The 19,195-nt window shown below is 46.4% G+C and overlaps 1 protein-coding gene across 2 annotated transcripts in view; it reads left to right on the top strand.

Moving 5' to 3' along the window:
- Positions 1-19,195, top strand: part of NCAPH2 (non-SMC condensin II complex subunit H2) — a 35,880-nt gene that overhangs the window by 4,411 nt on the left and 12,274 nt on the right. For both annotated transcript variants that reach the window (XM_060776340.2, XM_067469399.1), the window contains exons 3-11: positions 2,216-2,317; positions 2,579-2,634; positions 3,397-3,478; positions 4,144-4,215; positions 7,645-7,724; positions 7,824-7,969; positions 9,170-9,265; positions 12,289-12,407; positions 16,415-16,486. In XM_060776340.2, the coding sequence (XP_060632323.2) occupies positions 2,216-2,317; positions 2,579-2,634; positions 3,397-3,478; positions 4,144-4,215; positions 7,645-7,724; positions 7,824-7,969; positions 9,170-9,265; positions 12,289-12,407; positions 16,415-16,486 (825 nt within the window). The remainder of the gene's footprint in view (positions 1-2,215; positions 2,318-2,578; positions 2,635-3,396; positions 3,479-4,143; positions 4,216-7,644; positions 7,725-7,823; positions 7,970-9,169; positions 9,266-12,288; positions 12,408-16,414; positions 16,487-19,195) is intronic.

Below are 19,195 nucleotides of genomic sequence, written 5' to 3'. Positions count from 1 at the left end.
GCCCAGCATTTTAAATTTTAATTATTACATTTGGAAAACTCACAGCAACCCAATGATTCCGACCATAGAAGCTTTTGACAACAAAGCAAACTTCAGCCCTCCAGGTGTTTTGGACTTAGAATCATAGAATCCTAGAATCCTAGAGTGGGAAGAGACCTCATGGGCCATCCAGTCCAACCCCATTCTGCCAAGAAGCAGGAATATTGCATTCAAATCACCCCTGACAAATGGCCATCCAGCCTCTGCTTAAAAGCTTCCAAAGAAGGAGCCTCCACCACACTCCCTCCGGGGCAGAGAGTTCCACTGCTGAACGGCTCTCACAGTCAGGAAGTTCTTCCTCATGTTCAGATGGAATCTCCTCTCTTGTAGTTTGAAGCCATTGTTCCGCGTCCTAGTCTCCAGGGAAGCAGAAAACAAGCTTGCTCCCTCCTCCTCCCTGTGGCTTCCTCTCACATATTTATACATGGCTCTCATCATATCTCCTCTCAGCCTTCTCTTCTTCAGGCTAAACATGCCCAGCTCCTTAAGCCGCTCCTCATAGGGCTTGTTCTCCAGACCCTTGATCTTCACCCTCCTCCCTGTGGCTTCCTCTCACATATTTATACATGGCCCTCATCATATCTCCTCTCAGCCTTCTCTTCTTCAGGCTAAACATGCCCAGCTCCTTAAGCCGCTCCTCATAGGGCTTGTTCTCCAGACCCTTGATCTTCAGCCTTATCCCTGTGGCTTCCTCTCACATATTTATACATGGCCCTCATCATATCTCCTCTCAGCCTTCTCTTCTTCAGGCTAAACATGCCCAGCTCCTTAAGCCACTCCTCATAGGGCTTGTTCTCCAGACCCTTGATCTTCACCCTCGTCCCTGTGGCTTCCTCTCACATATTTATACATGGCCCTCATCATATCTCCTCTCAGCCTTCTCTTCTTCAGGCTAAACATGCCCAGCTCCTTAAGCCGCTCCTCACAGGGCTTGTTCTCCAGACCCTTGATCATTTTAGTCGCCCTCCTCTGGACTTCAACTCCAACTGCTGGGAAATGCAGTCCAAGAATAGGTAGAGAAGGAAGAAAGAGGAAGGGAAAGAAAAGGGGGGGGGGGAATAGAAGGGAAGAAGAGAAGGAAGGAAGGAGAAAGAAAGAAAGAAAGAAAGAAAAGGGAATGAAGGAAGGAAAGAAAGGGAAGAAAGGAGAAAAAGAAAGAAGAGAAAGAGGGAGGGAAGGTTGGCCACAGCAATGTATTGTGAGTACAGCTAGTTCCTAATGAGACATCTCAGAAAAGCACAACTCATTGTAAATTTCAATCCAGCTCAGAGTATATGAGTCATGCAGTCAGCTAACCACATTTTTGGGGGTTGGGAGCAGAGGAGAACCTTCACGAAAGTGAAAAAGCAGACATAAATGACTGTATTTGTAACTAAGGGAACACCTCTTTAGGATTTTCTTTGTCTTCTCATATCACTCAATAGTCAACTTCTCTTGGAAATTGAACATAGAATCAAACTGGAGGATCCAGAAAGGTTTTCTCTCCAGAAATCTCTAGGCCTTCCGGTCTGACTGGAGGGAGTTGACCATAGGATCACCTTGGAGGATGGAGGGATTTCTAGAAATAACCTTTTTAATCCTCAAATCTGCAAATAATCGAATCTGCAAAAGCTAAAACTTGCAAATGTGGAGGGACACCGGGATTGAGGCGCAGCTGGCTGAGTGTCAGCTGCATTATGATCACTCTGACCAAAAGGTCATGAGTTCGAAGCCAGCCCGGGTTGGAGTGGGTTTCCAACTATTGTGTAGCCTGTTGTCGACCTTTGCAACCCGAAAGACAGTTGCCCCTGTCAAGTAGGAAAATAAGGTACCACCTTAAAGTGTGGGGAGGCTAAATTAACTAATTTATGAGGCCATAAAAAAGACTCCAGCAAAAGCATGTGGGGAATGTGGAAGTACTTCATCAGCGTCGCAGATGGACGAGGAAAGCGACAGCTCCCCTGGTGGCCAGAAAAAGTTCAATAGCCTCTGTGTATGTCTGTATATGTTTGTATGTCAGAAATTGGCATTGAATGTTTGCCATATATGTGTACACTGTAATCCGCCCTGAGTCCCCTGCGGGGTGAGGAGAAGGGCGGAATAGAAAAGCTGTAAATAATAATAATAATAGTAATAATAATAATAATGTGTCTCTGTGGTTCCCTTGTGAAGACCTTGCATTTTTTTAATTCCGCAGCTGGAACAGATCTGTATTTCCTTTGATGGCGGCAAAACCACCATGAATTTTATCGAAGCGGCGCTGCTGATCCAAGGTTCAGCCTGCATTTACAGTAAGAAGGTGAGGAGGAGGTATTCTGTTGCACAGGGATGTGGGTGTAACTAATGGAATAGCGTTTCTACTACGAGGAGAATTGGCTTTAGCCAAAGATACGGATGCCAGGCCCTCTGGGACTTCCCTCTCAGAAAACATGGCCGATTCCATTGGCTTGTCTTTTGCTTCTTCTCTGCAGGGTTTGTCTCCAGATGGTGGGATCTGGGCTGTAGGAGCAGTTCTGCATTAGTTGCCCCTTTGGCATCCTCTTTTGTTTTGTTTTCTCAGGTGGAGTACCTCTACTCCTTGGTCTACCAGGCCCTCGACTTCATCTCCAACAAGAAGTGAGTGAAAGCTTTTGGGGCGGGAAGAAAATCAGTTTTCATTTCTGAACTGAAAGGAAGGTCCTGTATGGAACAACCTCCATGGATCTGCAGGACAAGCATCCCTTAATTTCATTTATCCACTTATGATAAGATAAGGTACCCCCAGGCATTTTGTAGGTCCTCAATGTAACTCTGTGGTGTTCCTGGGCTGGAAATCCTGCATTTCCACAGGGTTTGCTATTTTCACTATGCATGCAAAGTCTGGGAATGTATCTCCTGTAGATACAGGGGTCCTATTGGACTTTTAGTTGTACACACGCATTGCTGTGGCCAACCTTCCCTCCCTCTTTCTCTCCTTCCTTCCCTCCCTCTTTCCTTCCTTCCCCTTTCTTCTTTCCTTCCCTCCTTCCTTCTCTACCTCTTTCCTTCCTTCACTTTTTGCTTCCATCCTTCCTTTTCTTTTTCCTCCTTTCCTTCCCTCCCTCTTTCTCTAAACAAGGTGGTCAATTGAAACATTCCCACCTAGCTCCAACAGACAAGAGTTCTTTGTCCCACCCTGGTCATTCCACAGATATATAAACCCACTTTCTTAGTTCCAACAGACCTCACTACCTCTGAGGATGCTTGCCATAGACGCAGGCGAAACGTTAGGAGAGAATGCCTCTAGACCATGGCCATATAGCCCGAAAAAACCTACAACAACCCAGTGATTCCGGCCATGAAATCCTTGGACAATACATTTTCCTTGTTTGTTTTTCACTTTCCTTCCCAACCAATCAGGCGCGATAAGCTGCCGACGTCAGTGGGAGCGGATGGGGCCGACGCGGACGCCAGTGCTGGACCGGCTGATGAGAAGGAAGAGGTGAGATCTGGGCAGGGAAGGGCTGGAGACGGGGTTGTTTTCTTCCCTGGTGGAAGAGCCGTGGTGGAGAATGCCCATCACGGCATCAGTGGTCAATTGGAATCATGTTCATAAGCTCCTAGAGTTGGAAGGGACCCTCCCGGGCCATCCATCCCAACCCCAGTTCTGCCAGGCAGGAATACCTAATGAAAACACTCCTGACAGATAGCCATCCAGCCTGTGTTTAAAGAGATGGGAGGGAGAGGCAATACTCCAGAAGAACTGGAGCAGAATTCAAAATGATCTTGACAATCATAGAACTGCGAACTGGACCTTCAGGGGGAGTGTCACCCCATCCCGCACAGGCTGTAACCCAATGCCCTGTTTGACCTTGCGACTGACCAGAAGGACCTGGTTTCAATGTCTGGATTCAATTTCAGTTTCTTAGCCCTCATCCAGACCGTCACAGCTGCCAAGCACCGGTTCAGGACTCTTACTTAACATCCTTCAGGCTCCGTAGTGCCTAGAACTGGAAACAAAATTCAATGAGCAGAAATAATGTAAACGAACAGAAGATATGGGATCTAGCCGTCCCTGCAACCCATGCCCTGTGGCCTTGAGCTTCTCTTCTGCCTGTTTGTTCCTCTCAAAAATGTGTGCCATTAACGGAATTTCTGCCTTTGCAGTTCCTCCCGTTGGACGACAACCAAGAAACCAGCAGAGCCAGCATGGACTTGCGGGATGACCAGCAGCGCAGTGTGAGTCATTTGTGCACTCTTGCCTTCGCTTTCAAGGGATATTTGTCATGTTTAGGGAGAACGTTCAAGAATTCTGGTGCAGTAGACAATGGTAAATGTTGGTTACAATGGAAAACAATAGGAAAAGAGGGAGGTCATAGTGCAGGTGGGTGAAGCAGAGGCTCTTCTATGTTTGCAAGACCCGATCAAGGCTATAAGTGGATGCTCAGGACTTGTGGAGGCCTCTCGTTCATAGGGTTGCCATCTGTCAAAGCAAGCTTGACCGCAGGTAACAACAAGCACTAACTTTCTTCCCACATCCCAAGACTTAGGAAGCACAACACATTGTATGGTTCAATATTGAATTATTTCTATTATTATATTTGTATTTATACCCTGCTTTATCTCCCCAAAGGGGACTCAAAGCAGCTTGACACGAAAGCATTACTATGCCATTTACACAAATATGCAAACATTAAAACAGAATTAAACACAGGGTTGTTGTAGTTTTTTTGGGCTATATGGCCATCGTCTAGAGGCATTCTCTCCTGACGTTTTGCCTGCATCTATGGCAAGCATCCTCAGAGGTAGGGAAGTCTGTTGGAATTCTGGGCACCACAATTCAAGAGAGATATTGACTCTAAGCTGGAATGTGTCCAGAGGAGGGCGACTCAAAGGATCAAGGGTCTGGAGAACAAGCCCTATGAGGAGCGGCTTAGGGAACTGGGCATGTTTAGCCTGAAGAAGAGAAGGCTGAGAGGAGATATGATAGCCATGTATAAATATGTGAGAGGAAGCCACAGGGAGGAGGAGGGAGCAAGCTTGTTTTCTGCTTCCCTGGAGACTAGGACGCAATGGCGCCATGGCTTCAAACTGCAAGAGAGGAGATTCCACCTGAACACGAGGAAGAACTTCCTGACTGTGAGAGCCGTCCAGCAGTGGAACTCTCTGCCCCGGAGTGTGGTGGGGGCTCCTTCTTTGGAAGCTTTTAAGCAGAGGCTGGATGGCCATCTGTCAGGGATGATTTGAATGCAATATTCCTGCTTCTTGGCAGAATGGGGTTGGACTGGATGGCCCAGGAGGTCTCTTCCAACTCTTGGATTCTATGATTCTAAGTAGGAAAAAGGCCACCAAGCTCCAACAAACAAGAGTCCTTTGTCCCACCCTGGTCTTTCCACAGATATATAAACCCATTTTCCTACTTCCAACAGATCTCACAACCTCTGAGGATGCTTGCCATAGATGCAGGTGAAACGTCAGGAGAAAATGCCTCTAGAACATGGCCATATAGCCCGGAAAAACCTACAACAACCCAAATAAATAAATTCTCACGGATTCCTCCTGATTTCCTGCACCCGAATCTCTCCCCCCCCCCCCCCCCCCCCCCCCCCCAAGAAGCAGCCTGGTATCTCTTTCTAAGCCGGCTGCTTCCTTGGATGAGTTCATGTTATCCTCCGCTCCCTGCCTGTTGGATTCCAAAACAGTTCCACTTTCACACTCTGTCTCAGCAACAGCACCTTGCTCCAAAGCCCCCTCCGTTCCCTCATTTACAGAACCTTTTTTGTTCTGAAACCTCCTCAGTTTGGTCACCTACAGAACCCACAAACCCCTCACCTTCACCTGGCTGAACCACAACACACAAAGGACAGAGATTAAAAACACAGGACACTGAGTTTAAAATTCATGCTCAAAAAATGGCAAGGGGAGCATGTTTTGCATTTTTATTATTGTCACTATGCAGCAGGCCTGCACAAACCTTTATCCTCCAGGTGTTTCTGGACTTCAATTCCCACAATTCCTAACAGCCAGTAGGAATTGTGGGAGTTGAAGTCCAAAAGACCCGGAGGGCCAAAGTTTGTCTATGCCTGCTATACAATCTATATAAATAAAAATGTAATGTTCGTTTGTGGGATTAACGTAACTCAAAAACCACTGGACGAATTGACACCAGATTTGGACACAAGACACCTCTCAGGCCAATGAGTGACCATCACTCATAAAAATATTGAAAAACACATTAGAAGAGGTTGTTGTAGGTTTTTTCGGGCTGTATGGCCATGGTCTAGAGCAGGGGTCCTCAAACTATGGCCCGGGGGCCGGATGCGGCCCTCCAAGGTCATTTACCTGGCCCTCGCTCAGGGTCAACCTAAGTCTGAAATGACTTGAAAGCACACAACAACGTCAACAATCCTGTCTCATCAGCCAAAAGTAGGCCCACACTTCCCATTGAAATACTAATAATTTTATATTTGTTGAAATTGTTCTTCATTTTAATTATTGTATTTTTAAGTGGTTTTTTGCACTACAAATGAGATATGTGCACTGTGTATTGGAATTCATTCTTTTTGTTTTTCAAATTATAATCCGCCCTCCAACAGTTTGACTATGACCTGGCCCTCTGTTTAAAAAGTTTGAGGACCCCTGGTCTAGAGGCATTCTCTCCTGACATTTTGCATGCATCTATAATAATAATAATAATAATAATAATAATAATAATAACACTTTATTTGTACCCCGCCACCATCTCCCCAAGGGACTCGGTGCAGCTTACACAACAATACAAGCAATAATTACAACAATACAAGCAATTAAAAAACATAGACAATAAAATACACAACATTATCAATAAGACAACACACAATTAAAAACAGTGAGAAGGCCAAATGTAGAGTTAAAATTGGAAATAATGCTGGGGCATGGACGAAAGGTGATAGCGGTGTTTGTGGCAGGGCATACGAGCAGACCTAAAGAAATGTAAAGTGCTTTGGAGGACAAAGTGCTATGGGATCATTATTCCGGAAGGCACACTGGAACAGCCACGTCTTCAAGCTCCCCCTGAAGACTGCCAGGGTTGCGGCCTGTCTTGATGTCTTTAGGGAGTGAGTTCCAGAGTTGAGGGGCCACCACTGAAAAGGCCCTCTCTCTTGTTCCCACCAATCGCGCCTGTGATGCAGGTGGGATCGAGAGCAGGGCCTCTCCGCATGATCGAAGGGATCGTGTGGGTTTGTATACAGAGATGTGGTCACGCAGGTAGGCAGGTCCCAAACCGTTCAGAGCTTTGTAGGTAAGAACCTGCACCTTGAATTGGGACCAGAAAATGAACGGCAGCCAGTGGAGCTCCTTGAACAGGAGGGATGACCGCTCCCTGTAAGGAGCCCCAGTTAACAGCCTGGCTGCCGCCTGTTGAATCATCTGAAATTTCCGGGCTGTTTTTAAGGGCAGCCCCACGTAGAGTGCATTGCAGTAATCCAGTCTAGAGGTAGTGAGGTTGCTTGCCATAGATGCAGGCAAAACATCAGGAGAGAATGCCTCTAGACCATGGCCATACAGCCCAAAAAAACCTACAACAACCCAGTGATTCCGGCCATGAAAGCCTTCGACAATACAGTAGAAGAGACTTAAAAAGCAAAAAAATGTCCTTTCTCCATCAACTTTGCCTTGTCTTTCTAGTCAGTCAACATTGTGCCTTTGACGCCGATGGCCTTGGTCCCACCAGAGGAGGCCGAAAAGAAGGGCAACCCTCTCTTCAGGTAAGGATCAGGAAGGAAGGTGGCGATCATTGCCAGGTGTGCTGAGGGTGTGTGCTGCTTGCTTTATCTCTGCCTGGCCCCCCTTCTCTCCCCCCGCAGCCAGAAAGGGGAGATGCTGGCCAGCCGGAGGGACTTCCGCATGAACACCTACACCCCGCACGTCAACGGCACCTTCATGCTGCAGCTGGCGGACCTCTCGCCCACCCAGTGCCCACCCAGGCGCGACAGAGAGTGCCAATCCATGGGTAAGGACCACCCACCCACTGCCCTTGTTCACTTATGGCAGGCGCGGGCCAAACTTTGGCCCTCCTCCAGGTGTTTTGAACCTCAGTTTCCACAATTTCTAACAGCCAAGGGAAGGAGGGAGTTGAAGAGAGGGAGAAGGGACAATTGGCAGTGTACAAAGTTCTTATCAACACATCTAGTCTTTCTTACTATGTCTTATCTTTGATCTCCGATCTTCTGGAGAGGCCCTGCTCATGCTCCCGCCTCCTTCGCAGGCGCGATTGATGAGGACGAGGGAAAGGGCCTTCTCGGTGGTGGCCCCCCAACTCTGGAATTCACTTCCCAAGGACATCAGGCATGCCCCAACACTGGCAGTCTTTAGGAGGAGCCTGAAAACGTGGCTGTTCCAGTGTGCCTTCCTGGAATAAGGAAAATATGTCCTCAAAATGCACTTTACTATTGGATTAGGTTGGACTGCGTGTTGGGGTTCAGCCTGCGTGTGAACCTGAACCTGATTCTCTGATTGTATTTCCTGATGCAACTGAACAGGATACTGAACATGTATTTTTTCCCTGATGGTTTGGAAACGGTTGATTCTGAGGTCAGTGGCTTGGAAAGTGAAACTGCACATCCTGATGAGAATGTTTCAGATTCAGGCGGTGAAAGCTCTCCAGAGGAGCTAGCACCTGCCTTTTTAAAAAAATGAGGATAGAAAAGGACAGATTTGGAAAAACAGGAGTGAATCGCAGAGTCTGCGAAGGTCAAGCAGATTAAAGGAAAGGGAGGCACAGGCTGCAAAGCCTGGAGGCGTGTCCCGAAACAGTTTCTTTAGTTTAAAGTGTCTCCCCCCGGGTTGTCTCGTTAGATCAAGCATTGTTTAGACTGAGGCAATACCTTGGCAGGTTTCCCGTTTCCCATGGCCTGCATTCCCAGAGGCTTCTAGTTTCCAAGTACGGTTAGTGAAATGCTAACAGGTTCCAGGTTTTTATAGTATTGCTTTTGGAATTTTGATCTAGTTCCAAAACACCTGGAGGAGGGCCAAAGTTGGCCCGTGCCTGCTCTAAGGAAATAACTGATGCCTTTGCATATGATTTTCCAGACTGACACAGCTATGGCTCTGACTTCTATTTGCAACCATGTTGATAGTTAAAAGGAAGGTGTGTGTATGTGCTAAGATTACCTTTGAGTGGATTTCTCAGTCGTGGCTTTCTTCCTTGCAGGAGTCCAGAGCCTCGTCCCTGCAACAGGAGCCACGCCTCTGGAAGGCAGCATATGTAACACGCCCATCCTTGCCCTGGACTTCTCTGATGATGGAGGTGAGCTTTGGATCAAAATCCCTGACCAAATAGCCCCTTGCTATGCAGGAACATAGAATCAAAGCACCCCTGGCAGATGGCCATCCAGCCTCTTTAAAACTTCAAGAGGAAGAGACTCCACCAGGCTTCCAGGCTGCAGCATATACCTCTGCTGAACTGCTCTGACCATCAGGAAGGTCTTCCTAATAGTCAGGTGGAATCTCTTGTCCTGAAATTTGAATCCATTTCATAGAATCCTAGAATTCTAGAGTTGGAAGAGACCTCATGGGCCATCCAGTCCAACCCCATTCTGCCAAGAAGCAGGAATATTGCATTCAAAGCACCCCTGACAGATGGCCATCCAGCCTCTGTTTCAAAGCCTCCAAAGAAGGAGCCTCCACCACACTCCAGGGCAGAGAGTTCCACTGCTGAACGGCTCTCACAGTCAGGAAGTTCTTCCTCATGTTCAGATGGAATCTCCTCTCTTGTAGTTTGAAGCCATTGTTCCATTGCGTCCTAGTCTCCAGGGAAGCAGAAAACAAGCTTGCTCCCTCCTCCTCCTCCCTGTGGCTTCCTCTCACATATTTATACATGGCTATCATATCTCCTCTCAGCCTTCTCTTCTTCAGGCTAAACATGCCCAGCTCCTTAAGCCGCTCCTCATAGGGCTTGTTCTCCAGACCCTTGATCATTTTAGTCATAGAATCCAAGGAATCCTAGAGTTGGAAGAGACCTCCTGGGCCATCATCCAGTCCAACCGCATTCTGCCAAGAAGCAGGAATATTGCATTCAAATCACCCCTGACAGATGGCCATCCAGCCTCTGTTTCAAAGCCTCCAAAGAAGGAGCCTCCACCATACTTCAGGGCAGAGAGTTCCACTGCTGAACAGCTCTCACATTCAGGAAGTTCTTCCTCATGTTCAGATGGAATCTCCTCTCTTGTAGTTTGAAGCCATTGTTCCATTGCGTCCTAGTCTCCAGGGAAGCAGAAAACAAGCTTGCTCCCTCCTCCTCCTCCCTGTGGCTTCCTCTCACATATTTCTACATGGCTATCATATCTCCTCTCAGCCTTCTCTTCTTCAGGCTAAACATGCCCAGCTCCTTAAGCCGCTCCTCATAGGGCTTGTTCTCCAGACCATTGATCATTTTAGTCATAGAATCCAAGGAATCCTAGAGTTGGAAGAGACCTCCTGGGCCATCATCCAGTCCAACCCCATTCTGCCAAGAAGCAGGAATATTGCATTCAAATCACCCCTGACAAATGGCCACCCAGCCTCTGTTTCAAAGCCTCCAAAGAAGGAGCCTCCACCACACTCCGGGGCAGAGAGTTCCACTGCTGAACGGCTCTCACAGTCAGGAAGTTCTTCCTCATGCTCAGATGGAATCTCCTCTCTTGTAGTTTGAATTATTTGTCGTGTCAGATCAACCAGTCAATTATACTACATTTCTAACAGAACAAAGCAAACAAACAGATAAAATACAGTATTTGTGAGTTTGGTAGTTGGTTAAATGTCTTTTGACCAGTATCTGGCCCCTTGGAGTGCTTCCGGTGTTGCTGTGAGAAGGTCCTCCCTTGTGCATGTGGCAGGGCTCAGGTGGCATTGCAGCAGGTGGTCAGTGGTTTTCTCCTCTCCACATTTGCATATCGAGGATTCCACTTTGTGGCCCCATTTCTGGAGGTTGGCTCTGCATCTCGTGATGCCAGAGCGCAGTCTGTTCAGCGCCTTCCAAGTCGTCCTGTCTTCTGTGTGCTCAGGGGGGAGTCTCTCATTTGGTATCAGCCATTGATTGAGGTTCTGGGTTTGAGCCTGCCACTTTTGGACTCTCGTTTGCTGAGGTGTTCCAGCGAGTGTCTCTGTAGATCTTAGAAAACTATTTCTAGATTTAAGTTGTTGTAGTTTGAATCCATTGTTCCATTGCGTCCTAGTTCTCCAAGGAAGCAGAAAACAAGCTTGCTCCCTCCTCCTCCCTGTGGCTTCCTCTCACATATTTATACATGGCTATCATATCTCCTCTCAGTCTTCTCTTCTGGAAGCTAAACATGCCTAGCTCCTTAAGCCGTTCCTCATAGGGCTTGTTCTCCAGACCTTTGATCCTTTTAGTTGCCTTCCTCTGGACACATTCCAGCTTAGAGGCAACTTCCCCCTTCATTTGTGTATCTTAATCATAGAATCATAGAATCAAAGAGTTGGAAGAGACCTCATGGGCCATCCAGTCCAACCCCATTCTGCCAAGAAGCAGGAATGTTGCATTCAAATCACCCCTGACAGATGGCCATCCAGCCTCTGCTTAAAAGCTTCCAAAGAAGGAGCCTCCACTACACTCCGGGGCAGAGAGTTCCACTGCTGAACGGCTCTCACAGTCAGGAAGTTCTTCCTAATGTTCAGATGGAATCTCCTCTCTTGTAGTTTGAAGCCATTGTTCCGTGTCCTAGTCTCCAAGGAAGCAGAAAGGAAGCTTGCTCCCTCCTCCTCTCTGTGGCTTCCTCTCACATATTTATACATGGCTATCATATCTCCTCTCAGCCTTCTCTTCTGCAAGCGAAACATGCCGAGCTCCTTAAGCCGCTCCTCATAGGGCTTGTTCTCCAGACCTTTGATCCTTTTAGTTGCCTTCCTCTGGACACATTCCAGCTTAGAGGCAACATCTCCCTTCAATTGTGTATCTTATTTTACAGTTGACACACACACTGACATATTTCTTACCTGCTCCAACAGACTTTTATTGACCGTATCCTTTATGTTAGATTCGGTATCCAGTGCTTTGATACACCTTTCACAATGTGGCAGTCTATATTATACCTGCTCACATCAGTGCGCTTGTGTATTTCTCTCCACATACACATGCAAACCTTACAGATTCTTTGAAGCTTGTGAATTAGGATTAATTTAGGCTCTACCTTCTCAGAATGGCTCGTAGCATTAACTTCCTGCGAGGCCAAATACTGGCTTTGGCACGCTTTCCTGCGCTTGGAAATGCAGAGCAAGGCCGGGCTCCTTTGCAGGGCTGGGCTCACCTTGTTCTTCCTTCTTCTCCAAACGCAGGAGGGGACGACGCTTTCTGTGAGAACGATGGCGGCTGCGATGGCGTCCTGCCGGACCTTCTGGAGCGATCCCTGGATGCCCCTCCCGAGGATGCCGAGGAGCACGTGGCCAGACAGATGGTATGGAAAGGAAGCCTTGTCGTCTAGGAATAGTTTGGTCTCTATGGCAGAGGAGAGCACAGCGCAGGCAGGGCTGTACAGGGGCTCATGGGAGGAAACCGGAGGGGAAATTGATATTATTCAATACACAACAAGATGAGTCCACAGCAAACAAGATCCCAATGCTGGCTTTTGACTGGATCACATACTGAACACTTCCCAAGTGTCCAGGACTGTGTCATGCATCGGCAAATAATACGTGCTGATCCAACTATTATTATTATTATTATTATTATTATTATTATTATTATTATTTACAGTGGGGAAAATAGTATTTAGTCAGATTATTTATTTATTTATTTATTTACTTTATTTGTATACCGCAGTTTCTCAGCCCGTAGGCGACTCAACGCGGTTCACAACAAGAGCAAAAATTCAATGCTAACAACATACACTATTTAAAAACAATTAACACCACAATATAATAAGAACTTACATATCAATAACAACACATTAACATCTCGTAACTAGAATCATGATCCATCTCGTCATCCATAAATTCCGTTTTTCTATATTCATTGTATTCATTGCACTATTTATCCAAACGCCTGTTCAAATAGCCAGGTTTTCAGTTTTCTTCGAAACACCATTAAAGAGGGGGCAGATCTAACGTCCATGGGAAGGGCGTTCCACAGCCGAGGGGCCACCACTGAGAAGGCCCTGTCTCTCGTCCCCGCCAAACGTGCCTGTGATGCAGGCGGGATTGAGAGCAGGGCCCCCCCAGAAGATCTTAGAGTCCTGGTGGGTTCATAGGCGGAGATACGTTCGGATAGGTAACTTGGGCCAGAACTGTTTAGGGCTTTATAGGCCAAAGCCAGCACTTTGAATTGTGCCTGGTAGCAAATTGGTAGCCAGTGGAGCTGGCTGAGCAGAGGAGTTGTATGCTCCCTGAGTGCCACTCCTGTTAGTATCATGGCTGCCGAACATTGAACCAATTGAAGCTTCCGGGCAGTCTTCGAGGCCAACCCCACGTAGAGAGCGTTGCAGTAGTCTAGACGGGATGTAACCAGAGCGTGGACTACCGTGGCCAAGTCAGACTTCCCAAGGTACGGGCGCAGCTGGCGCACAAGCTTTAACTGTGCAAATGCTCCCCTGGTCACCGCCGAAACCTGGGGTTCCAGATACCAATTGTACAAGGGTGGGGGTTCATAGGTAAGAATGGGGAGGTTGTGGGACTGGGGAAATAATACTTGCATTTCGATTGTTGAATTAGGAAGATTGTATGTTTCTATGTATGTATATATATATTTAAAATCCATAAAACACGGAGAAGAGCATCCTGAGCTGTTCAGCAGTGGAACTCACTGCTTCCAAGTCCAATGGAGACTCCTTCTTTGGAGGCTTTTAAGCAGAGACTGGATGGCCATCTTCTGGGAGGTCTTTGAGTGCACTTTTCCTGTGCGGCAGAAAGAAGGGGGTTGGACTGGATGGCCCTTGGGGGTCTCTTCCGACTTATTTATTTATTTATTTATTTACAGTATTTATATTTTGCCCTTCTCACCCCTCAGGGGACTCAGGTCGGATCACAATGCACATATAGGGTTGTTGTAGGTTTTTCCGGGCTATATGGCCATGTTCTAGAGGCATTTTCTCCTGACGTTTCGCCTGCATCTATGGCAAGCACCCTCAGAGGTAGTGAGGTCTGTTGGAACTAGGAAAAAGGGTTTATATCTCTGTGGAAGGACCAGGGTGGGACAAAGGACTCTTGTCTGCTGGAGCTAGGTGTGAATGTTTCAACTGACCACCTTGATTAGCATTTGATTGCCTGGCAGTGCCTGGGGGAATCTTTTGTTGAGAGGTGATTAGATGAGGAAACAAACAAGGACATCTAATTACCTCTCAACAAAAGATTGCTCCAGATGGGTTGAGTGGTCATTCTCCAAAAGCACAATGGAAGAGCCAGGTTTTAAGAAAGACCCAGCTAGGGTGGGGGCTTGACAGATTCAACTGTCTTTCAGGCTGCAAAGGTCGACAGCAAGCTACACAAATGGTCGGGAGCTTACTCCGACTCGGGCTCGCCTTGAACTCATGACCTTTCGGTCAGATTTTAATGTTGCTGACTCTTGTCTCCATGTGTCAGCCATATTGAGGCAGAGGAGAATCTCATGATGCTCCTTTTCAAACAAAGGGAAATGGAAGCATACTAAATAATTTTGGGAAGAAGGAGAAGGAGGAGATGAAGGGGGAAAATGGCAGGAAGCAGAACACCTTGAGTCCCATAGATCAAGGAAAAAGGTGAAAACAAGGCAGGAGGCTTTCCCCACAGGGTCCCTTCTGTCCCTGATTGCTCTCTAGGTCAGTGGTTCTCAACCTTCCTAATGCCGTGACCCCTTAGTACAGTTCCTCCTGTTGTGATGACCCCCAACCATTACATTATTTTTGTTGCTACTTCATAACTGTAATTTTGCTAATGTAATATAGATATCTGATATGCAGGATGTATTTTCATCCACTGGACCAAATTTGGCATTTGGGAGTTGTAGTTGATTTTTGTCATTTGAGAGTTGTAGTTGCTGGGATTTATAGTCCACCTACAATCAAAGATAAATATGTGAGAGGAAGCCACAGGGAAGAGGGAGCAAGCTTGTTTTCTGCTTCCTTGGAGACTAGGACACGGAACAATGGCTTCAAACTACAAGAGAGGAGATTCCATCTGAACATTAGGATGAACTTCCTGACTGTGAGAGCCGTTCAGCAGTGGAACTCTCTGCCCCGGACTGTGGTGGAGGTTCCTTTTTTGGAAGCTTTTAAGCAGAGGCTGGATGGCCATCTGTCAGGGGTGATTTGAATGCAATATTCCTGCTTCTTGGCAGGGGGTTGGACTGGATGGCCCATGAGGTCTCTTCCAACTCTTTGATTCTATGATTCTATGATTCTATGAAAGAGCATTCTGAACTCCACCAATAATGTAATGGAAACAATTTTAGCACACTGAACTCCCATGACCAACAGAAAATACTAGAAGGGTTTGATGAGCATTGAGCTTGGGTTCAATGCTCAATGCTTGGGTTCAATACTCAATATGCCCAAATATAAACACTGGTGGAGTTTGGGGAAAATAGACCTTGATATTTTGGAGTAGTTACTGGGATTTATAGTTCACCTACAATGAAAGAGCATTCTGAACCCCACCAACGATGGAGCTGAACCAAACTTGGCACACAAAACTCCAACAACCAACAGAAAAGCCTGGAAGGGTTTGGTGGGCATTGAGCTTGAGTTTGGGAGTTGTAGTTCACCTACATCCAGAGAGCATTGTGGACTCAAACAATCTGGACCAAACTTGGCACAAATACTCAATAGCGGTATATAAGCAAAGTAAATAAATAAATAAATAAACACTGGTGGAGTTTGGGGAAAATAGACCTTGATATTTTGGGAGTAGTTACTGGGATTTATAGTTCACCTACAATCAAAGAGCATTCTGAGCCCCACCAACGATAGAATTGGGCCAAACTTCCCCGCTGAACCCCCCATGACCAACAGAAAACACTAGACAGGTTTGGAGGGCATTGTCCTTGGATTTGGGAGTTGTAGTTTACCTACATCCAGAGATTGCTGTAGACCCAAACAATGATAGAACTCAATCAAACTTGGCATAAATACTCCATATGCCCAAATGTAAACACTGGTGGCGTTTGGGGAAAGTAAACCTTTGACTTTTGGGAGTTGCTGTCGCTGGGATTTATAGTTCACCTACAATCAAAGAGCATTCCAAAGAATAGTATTGCGACAAACCTCCCACACAGAACTCCCATGGCCAACCATCAATGTTTTCTGATGGTCTTTGGTGACCCCTCCTGACACCTTCTCGCGACCCCCCCCCCCCTCAGGGGTCCCGACCCCCAGGTTGAGAAACGTTGCTCTAGATGCAAGTGTCGATGACTCTTCACTTCTAAAATGCTGTTACTTCCCAGGGGGGTCTTCCTAGCTCTTGTGACATCCTTGCTCTTCCCCTTCTCTTCCAGAGCGCCCCCCAGAGACAAGGGTACATGCTGCGGGAGAGACCCCCGGCCCTGGAGGCCAGGGAGCGCATCAAGGTAGGAAATGCAGTAGCAACAAACACTTGAAACTGTGTTTTCGTTTTCTGATGTTTTCCTCAAAAAAAAACAAAACATTGAGCCTTTTTGGTGCTTTTAAATCCTTCCTTTTGAGTTCTGACTCCCCCTGGGAGCCCGGTTTTTAACTTTGTGTTTTTAAATACATTATAACTGTACTCGCTATTTGCTTCTTAAATGTTTAACAAAATGAAGTTCAACAGTGACAAATGCAAGATACTCCACTTTGGCAGAAAAAATGAAATGCAAAGATACAGAATGGGGGACAATGCCTGGCTCGAGAGCAGTACGTGTGAAAAAGATCTTGGAGTCCTCGTGGACAACAAGTTAAACATGAGCCAACAATGTGATGTGGCGGCAAAAAAAGCCAATGGGATTTTGGCCTGCATCAAGAGGAGCCTAGTGTCAAGATCCAGGGAAGTAATGCTCCCCATGCTCTATTCTGCTTTGGTTAGACCACATCTGGAATATTGTGTCCAATTCTGGGCACCACAATTCAAGAGAGATATTGACAAGCTGGAATGTGTCCAGAGGAGGGCGACTCAAATGATCAAGGGTCTGGAGAACAAGCCCTATGAGGAGCGGCTTAAGGAACTGGGCACGTTTAGCCTGAAGAAGAGAAGGCTGAGAGGGGATATGATAGCCATGTATAAATATGTGAGAGGAAGCCACAGGGAGGAGGGAGCAAGCTTGTTTTCTGCTTCCTTGGAGACTAGGACGCGGAACAATGGCTTCAAACTACAAGAGAGGAGATTCCATCTGAACATGAGGAAGAACTTCCTGACTGTGAGAGCCGTTCAGCAGTGGAACTCTCTGCCCCGGAGTGTGGTGGAGGCTCCTTCTTTGGAAGCTTTTAAGCAGAGGCTGGATGGCCATCTGTCGGGGGTGATTTGAATGCAATATTCCTGCTTCTTGGCAGAATGGGGTTGGACTGGATAGCCCAGGAGGTCTCTTCCAACTCTTTGATTCTATGATTCTATGATTCTAGCACAACAAAAATATATTAAAGGTTTTCCCCTGACATTTAAGTCTAGTTGTGTCTGACTCTGGTGGGTCCATAGGAGTTACAACTCACTTTTATCATTTTTTTTTTTTTATGGAAAAGGTGGCCAGCATGTATTTTCAGCAATTCAAGTTTTCAATGCTAAGATTCTGCCTCAAATGTTATATGGAGCACAACTGTGTGCACTTAAAAGTGTCAAGGCCTTAGAAACCATCCAGACAAAAATTATAAGAAGCATCCTTGGCCTCCCAAGCTGTGTGCGTAACGTAATTTCACTTTTGGAGACAGGTCAGATCTCTGTTGAGTCTCCCATCTGGTTGTATAAATTAAATCTTCGGTTAAAACTAATATTTTTGCCCAAAGGTTTGGCTCCATTGACCCTTGATGATCTATTCCAATCAAGGTGGAAAAAGATAGTTCAAGAGGAAATCCTAAACCTTGGATTCTCAGTTAATACCATTCTGACCATGGGCTATACAAAAGCCAAAGAAAACATACGACAGCGTATCTGGGACACTGAGCTGCAAAACTATCTAAGCGCAGCCTCTTTTCTTCCAGTCTTTAAAGATAATGGAAGGGCACTGCTACCTGCAGAGTATCTAGGCAATCTAACTATCCCTAAACATAGGAAGGCGTTCTCTTTGGCTAAATACAATGTACTCCCTTCTGCTGTATTGGAGGGAAGATACAACAAAGTACCATACAATGAGCGCCTATGTCCCTGTGAGGACGAGACAGTGGAAACTGTGGAGCACGTTTTGTTGTACATCTCTTTTTACCGTGACCTTCGTAAACATTTTATAAATCCAATTTTAGAAAGTCTACCAGGAAGATCTGCAAGGTTTTATACAGATTATCTCCTGTCTGACCTTACTTACTTAGGCGATCCCTCGTTGGACGAGTAAGATGGTCTTCCATTATGGATTTCCTTGTGGGTCCGTATGTGGCTGTGGAGCCCTATTCTTGCTCTGCATCTTCTTCCGCAGTGAGGGCATTGGTTTCCAGGTGGAAGGCGGTCCCGGTCGGGGTTGGCTTGACGCGCCTTCCTCCTGGCACGTTTCTCTCTTTCACCCTCCACTCGTGCCTCCTCAAATTCTGCAGCACTGCTGGTCACAGCTGTCCTCCAGCTGGAGCGCTCAAGGGCCTGTCTGACCAACACCCCAAGGTCACTGTCAGGGTGGCTAGCTTCTGTGCAGCAGCTATGGCTTGTCGCCCCAAGAGGCTGACACAGACTTAGAAAGTTTTAACATATATTTTACCATTGATATTTTAGTATTTAAATGTTTAACACCATTTTAATTACCTGATTCAATATTGGGTTTTAAACTCTGTTTTAACATTGTTTCCTGATATACGGATGTGTGTGTAACCTGACGCTTGTATACTTCTGTATATGTGCTTGTACATGTGTGCATATTCTGACACTTGCACACACTGTCATTTGTACCTTTTTGATGCTGGTCATTGACCATAATAAATGTTTATTATTTATTTATTATTTATTCATGGTGGGTCCATGGACACCTCCAAAGTCATATGGCCAGCATGACTGCATGGAGGACCTTTACCTTACCGCAGGGCCGGTGCCTATTGATCTACTCACATTTGCATGTTTTCAAACTGCTAGTTTAGCAGACGCTGGGGCTAACAGCAGGAGCTCACCCCACTCCACAGAGTCGAACCACCAA

The sequence above is a fragment of the Anolis sagrei genome, chromosome 5 (genome assembly GCF_037176765.1).
Source record: "Anolis sagrei isolate rAnoSag1 chromosome 5, rAnoSag1.mat, whole genome shotgun sequence".
Lineage (NCBI taxonomy): Eukaryota > Metazoa > Chordata > Lepidosauria > Squamata > Dactyloidae > Anolis > Anolis sagrei.
This window is presented reverse-complemented; position numbering and strand designations above follow the sequence as displayed.